The 22,565-nt window shown below is 43.9% G+C and overlaps 1 protein-coding gene across 1 annotated transcript in view; it reads right to left on the minus strand.

The window, feature by feature from the left end:
• Positions 1–22,565, minus strand: part of LOC115655346 (VPS10 domain-containing receptor SorCS1-like) — a gene marked incomplete at its 5' end in the record, with an annotated part of 426,699 nt that overhangs the window by 71,571 nt on the left and 332,563 nt on the right. The window contains 4 exons of the mRNA XM_030570701.1: positions 1,664–1,810; positions 8,838–9,017; positions 14,368–14,457; positions 16,922–17,040. Coding sequence (XP_030426561.1) covers positions 1,664–1,810; positions 8,838–9,017; positions 14,368–14,457; positions 16,922–17,040 — 536 coding nt within the window. The remainder of the gene's footprint in view (positions 1–1,663; positions 1,811–8,837; positions 9,018–14,367; positions 14,458–16,921; positions 17,041–22,565) is intronic.

A 22,565-nucleotide genomic window follows, 5' to 3' on the forward strand; every position in this document is an offset into this window, starting at 1 on the left:
GTTTTGTAGAAACAGAAGTACTAAAACACAATAAATAATAATAATAATAATAATAATAATAATAATAATAATAATTACCACCTAACTCTAATACAGCACTTTTCATCAGTAGATTTCAAAGTGCTTTGCAAAGGATGCCAGTATCATGATCCCGATTCTTGGGGAAACTGAGGCACAAAGAGGGGACAGTGACATGTCCAGTAAGAGTTTTGTGTTGCTGTATGTATTTTTTAAAATATTTTTTCTCTTGAATAGAAGCAGCAAGTACTGAAAATCTTGGAGGAGAAATTGTTCTCATGAGATGCCCTGCTCACTTCTGCACACCCAAGGGGCTCAGATAACCTTTGGAGAAGTACCTGCATTTTCTTGTCCTGATCCCCTTTGACCCTTGAGGATGTCCCACCACCTTAGTAACCTTCTCTTAACATCTCAGTCATTTCTGTGCAAAAGTCCCACTGTCCTGTAAATAGGCTAGTAAATCCCTAGGTACCCTGTTGAGAAAGTACATACACCGCACTCCCCACTGCAAATGAGCTGGGCTAGTTCTGCTGGGGTACGTAAAAAAAAAAATGAGGAGCATCATTACCACATGGGATTTGTGTTACAGGAGATGGGCCCAAACCAAAGCCCTGACCCATTATATTCATAACAGGCTGAGACAGAACCCTTGGCTCTAAATGCACTTGGATTTGACATTAAGCACTTCCAGACAAACATGATGCACCTATCACAGGCATTTATAATATACCGTTGCCATAGCACTTTGGGGCCCTGGTCAGGGATCGGAGCCCCACTGTGCTAGAGCTGTACACACACACGGAGAAGATGGCCCCTGTCCCAAAGAGTTTACCATCAAAGCTGATGATGAGAGACAGCAAGTGGCTACAGCAAAGAGATAAGAACAGAGAGACCATTATGGAAAGTGCTTCCTGATCCTGACTGGCCCCCAACAGTCAGAGTTGTGGAGGTGTCCAGATTACTATCCCAATCTCTGTCTGGGCATGCCGATGGAGGTGAGACTATGATATTTATTTTGAAACAGTTGCAAAATTCCATAGAAACTCCTCTGAGTTCTGTTTTTCTAAGTTATATATATAACAGATTTTTATAATGTGTTGACTGCCCTAATTTCTGGCTACGTAACATAAATGAAAAACAAGCAACATACAATAATAAATTACCTACAATGGACACTACAAAACCCCCGTTACCCTTTTAATTCTGCAGCCTGTGCCCATCTCTGGCGAGTGGACTTTCCAATCTCCGGAAAACCATTCCTGAAAAACTCCACTGGTCCCCTGCTGGCATCTACAAATAGCTCGCTCACCCCACCTAGTGTGCAGAATTTCAGCTGCACTGTGACAGAGTCCATATCTTCACCTGCTGCCTAAGAGGAGATCATCAGCTCTGCAGAAAGAAGCCTCATTATACAACGTTTCCTTCGTTAAGGACACATAAATAAATAAATAAAATAGCCAGCTCTTCCTATGATGTCTGGCTGCCCAAGCCTAGCATCACTGTGCCCTTGCAATGAAGATACCTGTCTGTGCCATACAGCATAGTCATGAAGAGCAGCCCTGTTTTTGTTTTTTTTTAAAGCCAGTATCATCTTTGTGTTGTTACCTGGGGGAAAGTTGTTGTTGTTTTTTAAAGCAGCACTTACTAGGAGGCAATGAACAGGGTTTCCTCTCAGATCAGTGTCTGGAGCCTGTAGCAAGCGCCAGTCTCTTCCTTTGTTGTAAGTGATGAAAGTTTTCACTTGGCTGTCAATCTTCTTGTTAGCCAAGAACATTCCCTTTATCCCTGCTACCTAGGAAAAATTGACATGGCTGAAAAAAATATATCAATTGGACTTCGACCTTTGGTGTGCATCTGTCAAACCCAGCAGGGACTCAGTCACAGCATCCGTGTGATGGAGTCAAGGGGGAGAATTGCCAATGGGTATTAAAAGGAGGAAAGTTATGGGCTTTTTTGGAATAACACAGAGAAGCGCTGCAGATGGGAGAGAAAGCTAGTGCTTTTGAAGGAGTGTGGAAACCTGAAATGATGTAGGTAACATTCAGTACAAGGTGACAACCTCTCTCTTTGGTCAGAGGAAATACACAAGGAACAGTCACTCATTTCTCTCTGCTGAGTCAACCAGAAAAACTGCTCCCTTTCAAACAAAATGATAATAATTAATACTTTGCATTTCTACAGTGCCCTACACCCAAGGATCTCAAAATGCTTCATTAATCACTGGCATGTTAACCTTAGAATCCCCTGAGTATATTTTATCCCAATTTTGCATGTGGAGGAAACTGAGGCACAAAGCAGTTACAGTGACTTGCCCAAGGTTGTGCTACAGTCAGAAATAAGAACCAGATCTTCTGACCCCCTGTCCAATATTTTATCCACAAGGCTATGCTCCCATACCCCAAATCCCGTGGGGGTTGTGAAAAGATGCTACGTGCTTTGTTAAAAAGTGGATTAAATCTAGAGTCCTGTGAGAATCAAGCAGGAAAATATCTTCGTTTTGCCCAATGCACCTTGCAAAACATTCCTTGGAGAGGAGAGGGAACCTTTTATCTGCCATCGGGCTGGTTCAAGATCTCCTTCACCCATGCTCTGGTGGAAGGGAAGTGAAGGAATACACAGTGTCAGCTGTCAGGCCATTTTATTCACAGTGGTTATTACTTAATTGGCACCAAACTGCAAACTCCTGCAGCAGAATCAAGGGCTGTTTTGGCCTCAACTTATTTCACGACGAGCTTGGAGGAGAAGTTCCACAAAGAGAGGCTGGAGAGTAGCAAGACACGCAGGAGAAGTTATGCGGTATCTGACAGTGAGGGTACTGGCTTCCCTCCATGCCTCTCCTAGAGGCCCCATCCTTTCCAGAGAAGCCACCTCCCGCTCTCTGCATAAGATTCACCTGCCATATATGCTGATCTTTCCCATGCCGATTCCATTAATTTCCACCATGCATTCCCCTCTTCCTCCTGTGATACACAAACTGGTTGCCCTGCTGCAGACAACCTCCAAGCACGTGGTCCCAGTCGACTTTTGAGACACCTGGTCTCACATTCAGGCTTCCCCTGCCATGATGGAGCTTGCCCCTTCCAGTCCCACAATAATATTGCATCATGTGACTCCTCCACCATTCCTGAGGCATCTACTTTTCCCTTAGGCTCTCCTGCTCTGGGACATCCCAGCTTCACATAGACCTTTCCCTGTCCTGGGAGACAGAGGGGGAGCCCCTCCACAGAGGATCAGAGGTGGAGGTGACCTATTGTGGTCTCATCCCTCCCAAGATGTATAAGAACTGTGGCCCTAAATCAGACCCTGGTCTTCAGTCCTTCTCCCACCTCATGAAGAAGAGAGATGAGTTGATGGGGTGGTGGCCTTTCCTGGGCTCACCTTGACCCCAACACCTGCGCTGAAAAGATCGGCACCTTCCCCTGCCCAATGACTTGCTGAGAGGGGAGGGCCCTGCTTCCTTTTTGACTTCTCCCCAAAGAAAGGAACCTTCCACACTCAGTTCTTCTTCCATTGGAGCAGGGGCCTAGCAGCAGGGGAGAATTCACTGGGCCCAATCCTCCTCCCCACTCATAGAGAAGGGAAGAACTGGCAAGCTCTTATTTCTCTCTGCTCAAAGACAGCATTATGATTTGTGAGACCTCAAGCAAAAACAGGGCCTCAAAGTAGAGTTGCCAGCCTCCCAGGATTGTTCTGGAGTCTTCAGGAATCAAAGATTAATTTTCCCATTAAAGATGATGTCATGTGATGAAACCTCCAGGAATATATCCGGGCAAAATTGGCAACCATACCTTGAAGTGTTGGTAGATGGGAAATCGGTCCTTGAGTTACCTCCTCCTGGTCTTGTTGCTGAAGGAAGGAATGGGGTGGAAAGGGACCTAGAGTTTGCATTGGAGTGCAAGGCCTCCAAAATATCAGGGCTGCTAGCACCCCTTTCTGTTTGTGCATAAGGCCAGCCTTCCTTTTGGAACAGGGTCTAGCCCCTTTACTCACATCCAGTAATGTCTTGTGCCATAAACTGTCCCATCCATTTCAGGGACACTACTTATGGAGTGAGGTACTACTCAGCGTGAGTAAAGGAGGCAGAGTCTCGCCCTTTGTGACATGTGAGCCTCACACAGGGCCAGAATCTGTTGCACTTGCTGACAATGAGTAGCACCATACTCTGCTAATCATCCCACTTCATGGAGGGTCCGATGATTACTCACACCGAACAACACTGTACTCCTCAGGTGGTGCCACTGAATTCAATTGGGACTGCTTGGGGTTGAGGCCTACCGCCTCAACGGTATTTCGTCGCCTAGCTCCCATTTATTTCAAGGGGGATTAGATGCCTAAATATCTTTGAGGACCTGAGCCTAAGGTCCTGCTCACCAGGAATAAGGAGATCAAAATATCATCCTTATAATGGAGCCAAACTAACTAGAAAATTAATATTTGCTATAAATACAGCCAGGATAATACATTTTTAAAAATGTAATCCTTACATCTGACGTAAGGATTTTGCCCCCAGGTTATTTCTGGTTTCCCACAGGTTATTTCTGGTTTCTTTGAAGAAATGGAAAGATACCAAAATAGAAAAGGAGTCTACCTGTGTCACTGTGTAAATAGCAATGACTGAGACTGTAACAATAGCTTTGCTTCTGCTATCACAGCCAGGGCTAATAACTCCATTTGTATTTTCCTTTGTTGTTCTCTCAAAATGGTTGTACTATAGTCCCTGTGAGATGTTGGCCATAAATGATTAAGGAGCATTTTATATATATCAGGTGATAAATGTGTTCTGAAGTCCCATGAATTTTTCTTTTATGATTCCAGTCTTGGGCTGGGACTCTGAGTCTTTTCCAAAGCAAGCAAAGCATCAATTATATTGTCATTTTTAGACGGGTTTATCTTGGGAAAGACCTCACTGAGTATATATGCACCCACAGCAGGGAGACACACACATTGTGTACATGTACAACGCTGTATATATCTCCACTGCATACACCCCCACAGCAAAGACAGATACACAAAAGACTGCATGAAAGAGACACACTGCTTCCATGCCCACACCAGATGCATCGACACTTGAAAGACACAAACACACACTGTACCAAACAGACAAACTCTGTGCATAATGCAGACTGATATACACTGTGCACACACCACACACAGTCTACATATTCAGGCATGCCAAAGAGATACCTGCACTACACATACCATTTACACACTGCTTACACACTCACATCAGGCAGACACACACTGTGCACATCTCAAACTGACAGGCACAAACATATTTCACATACCCTACCCGATCACAGATACTGCATATAATTCACACACACAAGGCAAATACAACACCCACCCACTTCCGCAAGCTATGCACATACTACACATTAGGGGTGCTTCTACATGCTGCATATTAGACAACATACGTCACACTGGAGACACACTACAGGCATCTCCCCCACCACGCAAATACTGCAGATTGACACATGCTACACTGGGCACCATTAAAAACCAACACACTATTTGGCTTTAAGGTTTTCATTTTTTTTTTTAACCAGTAGGTCACTTATTATGACGTTGAGCAGCTATTTATGAAGGGGTGGATTGTAACCCTACTACCCAGCCTGAGTTGGGACAGTGTGTAGCTGCAGTGTTCCAGAAACTGTGGATCTTCACTGGTCCCTGTCTTGCTCTAGGAGGAAAATAACCCCTGCTATCCCTTCGCTGGTGCAGATTTCTTCCCTCGCTGCGCCGAACCCAGTATCCTCACTGGCTGCACTGGGGCTGGAGCAAGGTTCCATCTACTCTCCTCTCAGCACATCCCCACTTCACATGTGCAGGAGAAGGAGTAGCAGCAGAAAGACAGATGCTATCTTTGGCTCCAGTGATGCAGGTAGCCCATGCATGGAAATATGTCCCCATACTTTACAGTGTGGGTGTAATGCAGGGTTCGTAATTAACTCATATACTCTTCAGGCCTGATCCATATCCGACTGAACTGGAGAGATTCCTGCTGATTTCAATGGGAGCTGAATCAGAGCCACAATGGGGAATAGGGCCACAACCAGTAATGTCTCACCTGCCTACATCAAAAGGTAATTGCACACGTTATTCACAACACACACTGTCCAAGCATCAGTACAGACTGGCAGGGAAAAGATATGGAGGGGGAAAAAGCACTATAAGGGAAAATAAATCTATTAATAAAGACAGAAGGGGGTGAAATGAATGATGATGACTTAGAAACAGGCGGTACACCAAATATTTTTCTATAAATCAGTCTTTAGCAGAAAAAATACAAATCTAGACCATTAGGAAATTTAAAAAAATAACTTAGATGTGCTTTTTTGCAACTTCCTTGCATTCCTCTAGAAAGGGGGGATAGTTCAGTGGTTTGAGCACTGGCCTGTTATACCCAGGCTTGTGAGTTCAATCCTTGAGGGGGCCATTTAGGAATCTAGGGCAAAAATCTGTCAGGGGATGGGGGTGGATTAGATGACCTCCTAAGGTACCTTCCAACCCTGATATTCTATAATTCTAGTCAAGTCCAATAGAGGGGTAGCTGGGTGAAATGTAAGGGCTGGTGTTAGGCAGGAGATCAGACCAGAGGCTCTAATTGTCCCTTCTGGCCTCAGACTCTGTGAATCTATGCTGTATTAAGAGAGCTCTGAAAAGCAATTCCTTTGACAATATGAATATATACTGGTGGAACTGACCAAACATATCCATGATTCTGATGAAATGTTTTGTCAACATTTTAAATTTTGACTAAAAAACCAAAGAGATGAAATTTTCAGTGAAAATTACATCGTGTTTTCCGCATGACTCTATATACTAGTCAGCTAGCCTGGATGATATGGATCCTTGGGCATTTAAGGGAATGAGCGAAACAAACTCACTGTTTCACTAAGAGCAAGTCAAAAAAAATTGTCCCAAAATTGGTTCTCTTTTGTTGGGAAAATTTGAAATTTGAATATTTCCCGTCATCTCTACAATAGTAGTACTCATCGGCCTCAGTCCAACTCCCGGTTGAGTAATGCAAAGCAGACGTGCCCAGGTGGAGGATCTCACCCAATTATTCTATACACTGTCACCCTCACACACTCCACTGAAGCCAGACAACCTTACACATGACAAACACCCCCGCCCCAAACACACCAACTTGACCCCATCCCAGCACCAGTACACCTGCTGCAAACACACTGCAGACACTCTTTACTAGATGCTGCTGTCTTCACACCAGCACAGAGTTTACAGGATTTCTACTTGTTTTAATTTGCCTTTGGAGTTTCTTTCTTTCTGTTCTTCATCTCCATTTACCCCCAAACACTTATTGTTTGCAGCAGTTCTACTAGGAGATTCACGCTGGATGGCTTCCAGCTCTCCTCCAGCCAGAACATCAGATTTCAAGGGAGGTTTGTGCCAGGCTCAGTGTCAGCCAATATTCTTCCTATCTAGGTAATCAGCAGATCTGACGCTACCAGTCTGATCACATTAATTTCAATCCCAGTTCCTACCATCTGTCAACCTAATAAAACAAAGACTTTTCTTTCCCCCCTGGGATGTAGGACATCTTTATGTAATGCAGTGAAACCACTCCTTGAACTGACAGTAATAAGAGGCAACAGCCTTTCCACGGGCTGCCAAAGTTGCAAATAGATTAATAGTGAAGATCTCACAAGGATGAGGAAATGGCATGCCTGTTCCCCTGCAATTCGTCTACATTTATACAGCACCCGTTCAGGCTTTCTACATGGACATCTCAAGGTGGTTTCCAGTTTAAGGATATTCAAAGTCAGTCCAGCTCCTGGAGTTAATACTCAGGTAAAAGTGCCTTCCCTTTTACAGGGACTCAATATTATTCAATGGATTTCCTCCTGTAGGGTGGGAAACCACCTGTAGGACACCTAGGGAGAGAATCTCTCCCTGCTCCAGCCCCTTTGTGCCATGCAAATGAGCCAGAGTGTCACAAAGGGGCCTTAAAAGCCCAGGTTCCATCCAGGGGAGGATTCCCACCCTGCAGGCACTGCAGAAGTCAGCTACTAATCTGCCTTCCAAGAACACCTTTGCAAGGTCTGGCATAGGGAACTGCTAGGGGAGGGTTGGGGTGGGGCTTCAGCAGCTCTGTGGAGATTCTGGGCCCCTCAGGGTGGTAGTCATAACCTAGATAGATGCTCAGGGGAGTCTAAGTAACACCAGGGGCCATTCCAGTCCCCAGAGCATCCCAGGGTCAGGAGGGTGCTACAGGTGGCTTAAAGCTGCCATTCCTCCCTCGCCCCCTTGACTGTGTGTTCTGGGCTGTGACTCTTAGAGGTGCAGCACAAAACCCCTCAGCCTTGGGACTCTGTGGCCCTAGGACTGCACCTAGGTAGGGTGTTGTGTGTTTTATGTGATCACTAGATTATGGGTTTTACAGTTCCCACTGCAGGAATTCTGGCTGAGCCAGCTAAAATTCCTCCTGGGGGTTCCCAGGTCGTGAATGCTGTAGCAACCACAAGGTGCCGTAGAGCTGTTGAGTTTGGCATGGGCTCCCCTAAGTGTATGGTAATGTTGAGGCCAGATCTTACACGGAGGTATCTCCTTCACCCTTGAACCTCCTTGTACCTTCACTTTGAGTCTACCTTGTACAACACTTCAAAATGTGGGCTCTTTGAGGTCCTTGGATAAAAGGCATTGCACCCGTCCAAAGTTATGTGATGGTGTTCAGCCATATAGTGTCTCCACTAATCATATTTGCGGTACAAGGTTGTGTGCGTTCATCATAAAAACAATGTTACTGGAAAAGAGCGAACTCTCAGGATGGGATTGCATCATTATCACTCGTGACATACCTCATAGAGGTCGATCATCACATTACCCTCCAGCCCTCGGCTACTCTTGACATTCTCCAAGGCGAGCGTGAAGTAGACCCCTCGGGTGTCAGATATATAAAGGTTGTAAGTATCATTCTGGTTCCACTCCTGAACAGCTGCAAACACCTGATTCTCATCCGTGCTGATAACGTGCATATCCTGGGGAAAGGACACAGTGGCATGTTATTGCAGGACAACTCAGTTGTATCAATTCCAAGGTCAACACAGGTTAAATCCTGGAAGATCAAGGGCTGTATTCATTCTAGAATCTAATCAGAAATTGTAGACAACGTTCTTGCAAGTAGCATATTCCCTCATCTGCATATTTTGCATGTTCTCTCTTCTGCCTGTATGCAAAGTAGTAATTAACTGCAGAGGTGTTAACTGAACATTCACATGGGCAACACTTTTAAGCACATTATTGTACAGTAGCAGTTTGTGAGGAAGGGTGGTGTATAATATCAGGTGGGTTTTTTCCCCCTTGCTACATCTTAAACATGAAATGCAATTGAAAAGGATATCACTGTACATTACTGAGCTAAGACGAGACAACAGCCACGTCTCATGCATTTTGTGGGAGTTCAGCATCCCTCAAAAATGTACAGATGCCAGAATTGGTAGTAAAATTCTATGGCCAATGATGTTAGTGATTAATTAATTATATTGCCATAGCACCTAGGAATCCCAGTCAAGGATCAGACCCCAGTGTGCCACACACTGTACAAACGTATAACACACAGATGACCTCTGCCCCCCAGATGGAATTGATCAGAGGTTCTCAAACTTCATTGCACCGTGACCCCCTTGTGACACCAAAAATTACTACACGACCCAGGAGGGGGATACCAAGGCCTGAGCCCACTCAAGGGCTTCAGACCCAGGCAGGAGGCCTGTAACCTGAGCCCCATTGTCCAGGGCTGAAGCCCTCAGGGTTGGATTTTGGCCCTAGGCCGTGAGGCTCAGGCTTCGGCTTCTACCCCAGGCCCCAGCAAGTCTAAGCCAGCCCTGGTGACCCCGTTAAAACAGGGTTGTGACCCACTTTGGGGTCCCAACCCACAGTTTGAGAACCTCTGGAATAGATAATCAGAAGGCTTCCTTCTGGCCTTAAAAATCTATGAAGAAAAAAAATCTAGGTTTTCTTGGCACTGGCTAATCCTCAAAAGGTGGGGACATTCCCTCTTGCTCTGGACCAGCATCCCAAAGGTTGGTTGCTTATTTGAAACTTAGCCAAACTTTTTGGTCTGCAAAACTGGGAACTTTATCAGAGATGGATTTCTTTGGCTATGTATTTCCTCTTGCTTCTGCTAATGCTATTAATAGCACACAAATAAAATGTCCTGATGGGTTTTCACACTTCTTGCTGCAACACAGAAGTGTGAAAAACAACTGGGAGAAAAATTCCAGTTAAAACCATTTTTTTATATTCACAGCAAATGTCAAGTAAAGGTTAAGCTCAGTTCAGCTCAGCTGGGTCCTCCGCCCCTAGAATTTATATCTGAGGGATGAATATCCACTTTGACTTGCTTAATTACATCGCAGTAATGAACATCTCAAAATAATCTGGTATTTCAGGCAAACAGACTAGATTACATTCTGAGATGATGTAGAAGATGGGATAAATCACAATGCGTGCAACGATTTAGGGTGTATCTCTACGGCAAAGAAGGTGTGTTTGTAACTGGGGTTAGCTAACTTGGATTAAAACAGCAGTGAAGACGCAGCAGCTCCGCTTTTAACTCGGGTTAACAACTCAAATGTTAACTTCGAACTGGAGTTAAACTCTAGCTGCTCAACCACAGTTATAAACCATGTCCTCACTGCTATTTTAATCTGCGTTAACTATTGTGGGGTGGCTAATCCAAGTTTTTCCCCAGTGTAGACATATACTAAGAGTCCCTTATGTGTATATACACAGACACTCGCACTAGGAGTCACTCAGCCAAATTCAGAGATAATATATTACTGAGGTTGTGAGTAGAGCTGCTTAAATAATATTTGGCAAATATACTCTTTCAAAAATGTCACCATATTTGATTAAAGAGTTTATTTACCCAATACTGATTTTTTTCCCCTATATCTGGCCAACTTTAGGGAACGCTGAAGGCCATTTCATGAATGCCAGTGAAATAATCAGGTCACTTGTTCGCTAAACATTTTTCTTTCTAAACTGCGGTGAGTCTCAGCAAGTAAGAAAATCCAACGAAGGCTATGGGAATCTAAGGATATGTCTAGTCTGCAAGCACAGGGTGTGACTGCATTTTTAGTAGACACACGTGACTAGGTTTAATCTAGCTGTAGACAAGCTGTGGCAGCTCATGCTTTAGTCAGGGCTGTCCAAGCCCACCCAGAACACTGGGTAAGTACTTGTGGTGCTAACCCGCTCCGAAGCTTCACCACTCTGGTGCCCAAGCAAGGTAGATTAAATCTAGCTTGGGTATTTCCACTAAAGCTGCATCACACCCTGTGAGTACAGTCCAGATGTTCTAATAGTCCAAAGAAGTGTAAATAAAGTGAGTCTAAATTGGTATAACATACACGTTACAGAGGCTAGAAGGAGGTATACACTATGTCAGGTTATATGTGCCTCTGCATATGTCTGTTGTCCTATATATACCTGCACAGTGTAAGCACATGATGGACAGGGGCTGACATACATATATCAACTTTGCGCTGTGTTAAGCCAAACCCTTCTTTGGACTCAGTCAGAGAGTTTCCCTAGAGGCAGCACAGCATGGTGGATTGGACATTAACATGCAGTTCCAGTGCCCACCCTTCTTGTCTTTTCAAAGACAAGAGAAAGAGCAATGATTGGGTGTCTAGGAAAGGCTAAAGGCCAAAGCTTTCTGAATTGTTAACGCAACACGACTGCCCTTTTCTCGCTTGGTCAGGGATCTTTGCCTCTTGGCAAGTTTAGTAGCAGGAATGCAATACCTGATTTATCCAGTCAATTGTGGTCACTGTCAGCTGTTTTGAATGTTCTGTATTTTCGGATTTCTGTGGCTATTGCTTCCTCCACAGAGCTACAGAGACTCAGCACTGATATAAAATGGATGAACAGCATCGATCCTTTCCGTCATTATTAAACTTGAAACTATATACACAACTTGACTATATGACAATCACATTGCTTTGTCTGCCTTCATGTTTACAGCTGGTGAGTAAGCTACTCCAGATCCAGCACAAGTTGGTGGCCAGAGATTTAGGTATGTCTAGAAATGGGGTGAGTTTAAGCGGACTGCACCAATGAAATGTTGTTAGGTGTACCTGTGCTATTCTGTGATGAACTCTGATAGAGAGATCAGAGGTCTCACAGGTCATGATGCCATAGTACAGAATGGGAAGGGCAACCAAAGATTTCCTCTCACTGTACCAATTAATGTGCCTTAACCCAGTCCCAGAGGTACCATCTCCAAGAGTAAGACAAACTTATTAGGTAAGAGCCAAGTAAGAATTCACAGCCTATTCAGCCCTTTGCTCAGACAGGTAACCAAAGCGTTAATTATTGGCAGCAGTGATTGTGAGTTTTATGGCATAAACTCTGCCCACAGGAGCTGGACTGCAACCTGTCAACTCATGTCACCAAAGCCACCAGCCGTCAGGTGGCAACTTTCTTCCCAGGTCCAAATTTGAAAGAGGTGACAGATGCAGAGGTGAAAAAGTCTGTATTCCATTCCTCAATCCCACAAGCCATTCAAGAGCTTGGCATTGGCAGCACTGTTTACCATGTTTGGGCCCGATTTCTCAGTTGTGAGAGATTAAAGAGAATCTAGGCACAGAAGGGGCTGTTTGTTTCAATTCCTTTGGCTAGCACAGCGCTTTGTACATTTTTAATAAAGGCAACTCTCCTGCTTTGATAGCAGCATCGCAAATATATGCATTTTCTTCCATTAGCTCCTTCCATACCAAATGTAGCTCTTCATCTTTTGAAGATGTTATGAGATTCTAAGGAAGCACTTTTTCTCCTTAAATATCACACTCACACTTGGATGAAACAACAGCATTTACTGTTCCAATTCCTATTTTATTTACAACAGGCTAAAATTAATTATAACTTACTTTCCCCAACTTTCCATAGATCTCAGAGAAGACAGACAGATAGAGAACTAAACATGTAGTGGGAACACAACTCAAATCAACTATCTCATCATAGATGGTCTCAGCTAGCTGCAAGTGGGAATTCTAAGGGTCATTTTGCAAGGGCATTACAATCACTTGTCTGAAAAGATTCCAATTATTTTTTTAAACATCTGTTTCTAATAAGCGTTTATTTCATAGAATCATTGAATATCAGGGTTGGAAGGGATCTCCGGAGGTCATCTAGTCCAACCCCCTGTTCAAAGCAGGACCAATCCCCAATTAAATCATCCCAGCCAATGATTTAGTCAACATCTGCTCTGCCTTGATAGGATAATTCCTCCTGGTTCTTTAGAATGCCTGGAGTTTCATTCTATGTAAGAATACTTGGGCCAAGATTTGCAAAAGCAACTAGAGATTTTGGGGTTGGGTTTTGCATTGGGAAAAAGGACTTACTGTGGGATGGGAAGAGACATTGCTGGGGATGTCATCCCCCAATCCACAGACCCAAATCTGCAAGTCCTTTGTGGGTAAATTAATGCTGACCAGGTAAGTTGTAACTAACATCGATTTGCTTACACATGTTGGGATCTCCCTGTTTTGGGGAAGTTCAGGAGGATTCCATGGCGTGGCAGCCCCTGAGGTCACCACAGCAGACAGCCTTGTACCTTCATGGATCCCTTTAAAGACCCATCCACATCTCAGGGGGAATCTACAGGTTGAGGAGATGGGATCCAGAGAGAATGCCAAATGCCACCCAACCCAACCACAATGGAAGAGTTCCAGGAAGCTTGTGAATTTAGATTGTCACTGCCCCATGTAGCAGTTACCCACATCTGGCCCTAAACATCTGATTCCAGATATCACTTGGAAGGCCATACTCATTGATAGCCACTTAGCAGGCCACGCAATTGAATGCTAGTAAGGCAGATGACATTGTTCTGAGAAAGAAATAAAACTCTTAAGAATGAGGTTCCCTTTTGTTTAAGAAGATGTTTGAAGTCCGGCTGCAAACCACTGACCTCTTCTGAATGGAACTTTTTTTCTCCCTCCAGATTGACACTTTTTAGATAGGTCTCTCAAAAACCCAGCTCCATTAGTAAGATACGGAGCAGACACAAAAAACATCGCATAAAAAGTGACCCATACGGGGGTGAGGGGGAGATTTTAAGGCAAACTACCTCCAATGGTGTTAATTGATTAAAATTAAACAGCAATTTAGGCAGACCTGAGCACAAATCTACATTTCATACTGATGTCCTTGACTGACTGAAATGCTGATACAGTCATAGGCTCTTTTCCGTTTTCAAATATTCTTTAAAAGAAAGTTTTGTTAATTAAAGCTCATTCTGAAGTTACTGCTTGGTAGCAGTCACCTCTGAACTGATTGGAATCTGTGTGTGTGAGTGTGAATATATCAGCAATAACAACATACCTTGGGTAAAGAATACTTTGGCAGCTTCATCTGTGCAAACACGCTTCTCCTATAGGACACGTAATAGTGCGGCCGTCCTCCCGATGTTAACTGCAATATAAGTGAATTTTATAACCAGGGTTACAATCATCATCCTTCATTTTTCATTGGGGTGGGAGGAAAATATTAGGCAGGTTGCAAAGGTGAATGAAACTGTGATAGCGATGGTTTAACAGGAGGTGACAAAATATCTGTCAATCAAACTGTCAATGACTGAAATTGACAGTCAGTGCCACAACCTGTCCCTCTTGTTTGTAAGTAAAATCTGAGGGTGAAATTCTAAGTGAAATCCTGGCTAGAGGAAAACTTCCATTGATTTCAATGGGGGCATGATTTCACCCTCTGATTTTATATCCATATTGCAGATTACTATGGTCACATGGTTAGATCAGCAGATTGCAAGGTAGGACTCGTGGGTTCCATTTCTACCTCTGGCACTGACTTCCTGTATGACTTTGCACATCACCATACTTCTGCATCTAAATAAGTGGCCTGACATTCAGACTAGCAAAGCACCCACAGATCCCAAAGTCAATCGGCCTTTGAAAATCAGGCCATTTATATAGGTCCTGAGCATGGACTGAGGTGCCTGACTTTTGCAACCCAGCTTTGAAAATGCTGGAGTTCAACTGCATGTGTTCCATTTTTCCCCACCCGTGAAAAGAATCTGATCATGTTACCTGACTCACAGGGATGTCATGAGGATTAATCAGTCTTCAGAAAAGACTTTGAAATCCTTGGATGGAAGGTGCTAATATAGGTGCAAAGAACTAGTATGTTCAGAGCTCCTCAGAGCAGAACTTAATGTTAAGAATGGTCTTACAAAGACTTTTTGCAATCGGGAGTGTTTTAAAAGGCATTATCGCTAGTGATTCAAAAAGAGTGGTCATGATTCACAACAGACAAAAGAAATGAAATTATGACTATCTTTCATAATATTCATCTCGAATTCATTGATTGACAGCTAGTATTGACAGCAAAAGTTGTCCACAAGCACAAGTTTTTGGTTTGTTTGTTTTTTCCTTTCAGCAACTGTAAGTTATCAAGGATAGGGAATTTTTTCTTCAGTTTTTTAGGCAGCTGGAAAAGTCAACCATTTACTGATTAAAATGAAATCCTTTAAAAATTAAATATAACATACTTCTTTTCTGTCTTTCCCCAGCTGATCTCACAGCACAGTACAAACAGCAACAAATTAATCTTCACAATACCCCTGGCTGCTGAGGGTTTTTATAGGTTGCCTCTTCACACAACCATTGAAATGCCGCCAGCTCTAGGGTGGAATGCAGCATATATTAAAAGCACAGAGTAACGCCGCACAACTGCTGAAAACAGGAAATTGAAATCCACTGTATCCTACTGAAAGAGAAGGATGATTTGAGAAGGTAGAATGTAACTAGCCAGCATGGAATTAACATGCCTATTGTCACCCTGTGCACCCTGGGATCTGGCAAGAAGCCACGTCCAGCAGCACAGCACCAATACAATGATACCAGAGCAATGCTTCAGTTATGATACTGAAGAAAGATTCCCACCGACTAAGCCGCCCCTGCCACTAGCACCAGTACCTGATTTGCAATCAAAGGGTATGTCTACTTTGTGGACCTGCTTTAATTTGCATTACCTAACACATAAATGCTAGTATAGACACCTCCCCTGTGTTAGTTAAATCCTAGCTTAAACCACAAATGCTTGTATTCTGGACCAGACCATCTAAACAAGCATTTACGGCTGTGTTAGTTACCTTAAGTCAATTAGCAATCAATTAACTCAAGTTAAAACAGCAGCACAGACTCAAGTCCAGACCAACCCCAAAAGGATCAGGTATCCCCTCCAACAAGTCAGAAATATTGAAGGTCTCAGAAGGCATTCTGAAACCAGATTATTTCCAGTTCACGTACACTGTCCCTGCACTTTTTTTCGCCAACTCTCTTGTTAAATAGGCAGAGGCAGCAGGATAATGAAACACATGGCTGTTCAGATGCATTCTCCGGCTCTCACCTACAACAGAGATTGGCTGAATACATCTCATCTCCATCCTTGTCTCAATAATCGTAATCCATGCATGACAATAATGGCTGATTACTCTCCCCCGTCCTTCCCCCTATCACCTCCTCCCCTCTTCTATTCCTTTCTCTCACTCAATAAAAGCCTTGATTGGTCTACTGTACTTGTGATATCAAGTGACTGGCACATCAACTTAAAGCCGAGTGGTGCAGGGTCTACTCCTGGAATGCATGATGAGGCTGGTTGATTGGCAATGAGGATTATTCCAGTACGCATCCTGAACGCTCCAGGCAGCACCTCCATGGCCTCATGTTGATAAGATACTTGAAACAGAGTCAGAAGGAACCAATTAGCATTCGAATGGGCTGATGCACTCCGTGAAGCTCCCTTATGAGGCACTCCAGGTTGGTCGCTTGGTTGCGTGTGTGTGTGTGTGTATGTATATCTAAGGAGTGAGGGGCAGGGAGGAGAATTACTTGGAATCATTCAGAGAACACGTGTTCCACACCTGAACAAACACATAATCGTCCTGCACAATCAGGGAGTCAGGGTCAATGTAGCCTGGAAATGGTTTGCTCCGGGTGGCTTCGGTGCAGTTCTGCATCCTGCAGGTGATGTACTGAGCATCTGAAATCGTAAGGACAAAACAAAATAATGGTCAGTTATAGGGCACAGACCTCTCCTAATGCTGCAGGATCAGCGACAGGCTCTTGCTTTCCTCTCCATTCACCTGGCCCGTTCCTTCATTACTGATGCTGGTTTATTTTAAAATATGCCCCTGCAGAGCTCTGGGTGCTGTATATTATTTATTTATAATGTGGTAGTGCTTAGGAGCCCTAATCATGGACCAGGACCCCCACAGTGCTAGGTGCTGTACAAACACAGAACAAAAAAAGGCCCTGCCCCAAAAAGCTTACACTCTAATTAAATCAAATCTAATGTCAACTAATGAATCAAACATAGACCTGAGGCGCAGACAGGGCCAGATCATCAGCAGTGCATGAGGAGCACACAGTGCATCTGAGCTCTATGCTCTTCAAGATGGCTACAAGTAACCCCCATGCCCCAAACTACCCTCCTGGGGACATCTCTGTGCCAGTGCCAGAGCTGTGCATTTACCCTCTGGCTGCCCACAGGCCCCAAGATGCTACTCCAGTCCTCTAGCACTGCTCATAGACTCAGACTTTAAGGTCAGAAGGGACCATTATGATCTTCTAGTCTGACCTCCTGCACAATGCAGGCCACAGAATCTCATCCACCCACTTCTGTAACAACTCCCTGTCCTATGTCTGAGCTATTGAAATCCTCAACTTGTGGTTTAAAGAATTCAAGGTGCAGAGAACCCTCCAGCAAGTGACCCGTGCCCCACGCTGCAGAGGAAGGCGAAAAACACCCAGGGCCTCTGCCAATCTGCCCTGGAGGAAAATTCCTTCCCAACCTCAAATATAGCGAACAGCTAAACTCTGAGCATGTGAGCAAGACTCACCAGCCAGACACCCAGGAAAGAATTCTCTGTAGTAACTCAGATCTCACCCCATCTAACATCCCATCACAGGCCATTGGGCATATTTACCACCAGTAGTCAAAGATCAATTAATTGCCAAAATTAGGCTATCCCATCATACCATCCCCTCCATAAACTTATCAAGCTTAGTCTTGAAGCCAGATATGTCTTTTGCCTCCAGTGCTCCCCTTGGAAGGCTATTCCAGAACTTCACTCCTCTGATGGTTAGAAACCTTCATCTAATTTCAAGTCTAAACTTCCTGATGGCCAGTTTATATCCATTTGTTCTTGTGTCCACATTGGTACTAAGCTTAAATAATTCCTCTCCCTCCCTGGTATTTATCCCTCTGATATATTTATAAAGAGCAATCATATCTCCTCTCAGCCTTCTTTTGGTTAGGCTAAACAAGCCAAGCTCTTTGAGTCTCCTTTCATAAGACAGGTTTTCCATTCCTCAGATCATCCTAATAGCCCATCTCTGAACCTGTTCCAGTTTGAATTCATCCTTCTTAAACATGGGTGACCAGAACTGCACACAGTATTCCAGATGAGGTCTCACTAGTGCCTTGTATAATGGTACTAACATCTCCTTAACTTTGCTGGAAATACCTTGTCTGATGCATCCCAAGACCAGATTAGCTTTTTTCACAGCCATATCATAATGCCCCCTCTTTCCTGGGCATAACAGCTATTGTATTCCCCCTATGTCTCTGGTATGGTGGCTCTAGGGTGGGTAAACTGGCTTTGGCTAGTCTAAACATGGACTGTAAAGCACAAAGCCCTGACACTAACTTCCACCCTTTTACTCTTCGGTTCCTTATACCCAGCTTGTGGCAGCATTGCTCAGCATTATAGCTCATTTGCCTTCAGGGCCGGCTGTCAAAGCGATCTTGATCTCACTTCATAACACTCTTCCATTCTAAGGTGTTTAGGATGGAGGCCGCATCTGAGGACAGTGGTGTATAATGCCTACAGCCCTGACTGTGTAAGCTTAGCTCCATGCTTAACTTTAAGCCCATGACTAGATCCGCAGAGTTCTAGAGGACTGCCCACATACACCTATGCGCTATAATGCGATCGTGGGGAGCCAAAAATCCCTACCGCGTTATAGCTGAAACCCCGTTATATTGGTGTAGGGGCAGCAGGGCTCCAGCAGTGATTTAAAGAGCTCCAGGCTCCAGCCGCTGCGGGGAGCCCCAGGCCCTTTAAATCGCCGGCAAGCCCCGCTGCTGCAGCCCCAGGGTAGCAGAAGCAGGGATCCAACGGTGATTTAAAGGGCCCTGGGCTCCCCACGGCCGCTGGAGTCCTGGACCCTTTAAAGCACTGCCGGAGCCCCGCTGCTACCCCGCTGCTATAAACGAACTCATTTTATATCGGGTCGCGTTATAGCGGGGTAGAGGTGTATTTGAAATTAAGTACATGCCTGAGTCTTTTTACGAATCAGAGGCCTTTTGCACTAGAGAAGAGTCAGGACTCAGTGGTAATGACTAATAGGCAGCAAGTTTAAAACAAACATATAGAAGTACTTCTTCACACAACACACAGTCAACCTGTGGAACTCATTGCCAGGAGATATTGTGAAGGCCAAAATTATAACTGCATTTAAAAAATAATTAGTTATATTCACGCAGGATAAGTCCATTAATAGGTATTCGCCAAGATAGTCAGGAATGCAACCCCATGCTCTGGGTATTCCTAAAAATCTACAACTGCCAGGTGCTGGGACTGGACAACAGGCAACTGATCACTCGAAACTGCCCTGTTCTGGTCATTCCCTTTGAAGCATCAGGCACTGGCCACTGTCAAAAGACAGGAGACTGGGCTTGATGGACCATTGGTTTGACCCAGTATGGCCGTTCTTATGACTATAGAGGGGATTCTTTATTGAGGCTGCTGGAGAAGAGAAACCCTGTGGTTCTTCTGGACGCTCTAGCTCCCAGACTGACTAACCCAGTCTGTGCCATGTAGTGTCACACAGTCTCACAAATTCATGAGAACTTCAGGCCACATCTCAGGAGGCTTGCCAGCTATACAGTGTGTCAAGTAAAGTACCAGGTAGGAGTCCCCTAGATTAAAAGCTTTAACTAGAGTGGAGAATCAGAGCCTCCGTCATACATTTCAGCTTTTCCAGCTCAATTAAGGAGCTGCAGTTTGTATGAGGACAAAGCTCATTTACAGAAAGAAGGATTTTAGCATTAGCACTAGCTTGACAAACTCTAAATGGCATTTAATCTTGAAAGTACTTCTAATCATCTTCCTCTTTGGAGTAGCATAGTCCCTAGCTTGGTATAATTACATCCCTCTGAACAGAGAAACAATATTTTTTCTATTGAAATTGAAATGGCCAGATTTTCATCATTTTCTATTTAATCATTACAAAAAAATCCGTCATTTAGAAGTTTTTTTTCTTATTTCTAAGGATGTTGTCTTCTATTTAAAACAGACACACAGAGTACAAATCCATGGGCTTTAGTAAAGTTAGATTGTAGATGATTTGGGGTCTATGTTTGCACAGCACATTGGATATTTTAAGGGCTAAATATTATTAGTCCATACAGTATAGAATTCTTTGCATTTTCAAATTTCATTACAAAAGACTAATTGATATAATCCAGATATCATGATGAGAATACCTTCTCATTCTCTGCAATATGATTTTCTTTAGACCAGCCACTTGGGGGCAATAGTAGATATGCACACTAGCCAGCACATGAAATGAAATCAAGAAATCTCCCTTTTCAGAGTCATTTCTCCACTGTCCCTGTTAGCAGGAAACCACAGAAGGAAGAGAAAAAGAATGGGAGGCGACAGAAGGTTGAGGTCTTTCCTCCTTACAATTACTGAGCATGTGAAATAAATCCACCCGATCATAAAAGATGGCCTCAACCGAAAGCCCCAGTGGAAGACAACACATCAAAAGAGCAACATGCCCTGGGGAAAATTCTTTCTCAGTCCTAAATTTAGCCATTGGCTTAGCCCTATCCATGTGATCAAGGATCATGCTACCCAGAACTGCTGATCCTATGAATGCTTACTCCTTTGAGTAGCCCCTTTCTCTCCCACTCTCCTTCTGCCATGATCTAGATGACTTTCTGGAGTGAGGACAACTTATTTTCCACACCCACTCCTTCCCTTCTACTTCTGCTTTGCTCCCAGAGTCACAAGCTCTTTCGCATGCAGGGGGAGACCATTCTAAAGTGTTCTTAGCTCCAGCTGAACGGGCGCTCTGCTGCAGCATGTGCACGTGCTGACCACTGTTCTAAGACAATCCAGTCTGTAGCTGGCTTGGCTATAGGCACGTATATCAGATCTGACAGGAAAGGACTGCAGGCTGTCATTGCAAAATGCTCCTAACTACTAATAATTGGCTAACCCCCTGAAGTCATCATTCAGACTAAATAACTCTGGCGGTCAATGGACCAAAGCATGAGATGCATATTTTCACTCCAGCCAAACTTCCTTTGTCTTGGAGCCCAGAAATAGAGGGAACCAGGCTTCACAAAAAAGGGCCAATCATTCTTGTTCACATTGTGTCAACATTAAACACAATCTCTTTTGGCATTCTGTTCATGGGGACTTTTTATGCAATTCCATAGGAAGCGCTCATAATTTAGCATTAATTAATGCCATTTAATGTATTCAGTTGCTAAGCTCTGGAATTAATTTAATTATTTTTCCTGCACAGATGTTTTCCCTGCCATAGGTAATTAGGACATTATGCTTCTCATTTCCAGCATCCTCACCTCTAACAACAGCTGCTGCTCTTAATATACATCCACCATGACAAAGCCATACTCTGCCTAGAGAGAAAAACACAGCAACTGCCATCTTTGATCAGAGCAGAATCCAGAGTACTGCGAATTAAACCATGATCCTTGGTATTGGCCAATACTAGATATTTCTAACTAAGGTGCAAAAATCCTTGTGAGAAACAATGAGAAAATAAGCTTCCCGTTTCCATAGGAGAAACACCAGGAACTAAATCTGCTCTTGTTAAGGAGTAGCATGAAACACAACTGGAGTTTGACAGCTGTGAAGGCAGCAAACTGAGATGTCTCTGTCTCTTCTGGCTCTGATAAGTTCTTCAGGGAGATTGTGTCCAGCACTTCATGATGATGTGGGTGTGTCACTGGCAAACCCCGTGCCAGCTCTTGCCAAGTCTGTAGCTATCAGCTGATAAATTCATAGCTGGAAACCAGACCAGCTCACCTGTATGTTAATATTGTTCAAAGTAGGTGTTAGACTTGTAAGAATGTGTTTAGACTCTATAAAATGCTTGCAAGTTGCTACATGCATTAACCTTCCTTGTAATGTCTGGATCTCACACTATAACGTAATATGTAAGTTTTGCTTTATAATGGTAAAAATGCCTGCTATGAACTTGTGAACCTAGACAGGAAGAGTGGCTCCCCTGCTCATGAAGAAGAGCCATCAAGACTAAATGGGCCATTGTAGGACAAAGACTTTATTGATTGCTCCCTCCACCCATGAAGAAGTTACAGGAGCTCTCATCCCATGGGCTTGAACTCTAGGGGAAGGCCACATAAAGATGCTCACAAAAAGAAACGGTTTGTTGTTTGGATTCTTTGAAGGGCTGTGTCCCTGCCTGCAGGTATATGGGATCTTGGGGAGCAATTACCACACAGGT

The sequence above is a fragment of the Gopherus evgoodei genome, chromosome 7 (genome assembly GCF_007399415.2).
Source record: "Gopherus evgoodei ecotype Sinaloan lineage chromosome 7, rGopEvg1_v1.p, whole genome shotgun sequence".
Classification (NCBI taxonomy): Eukaryota; Metazoa; Chordata; order Testudines; family Testudinidae; genus Gopherus; species Gopherus evgoodei.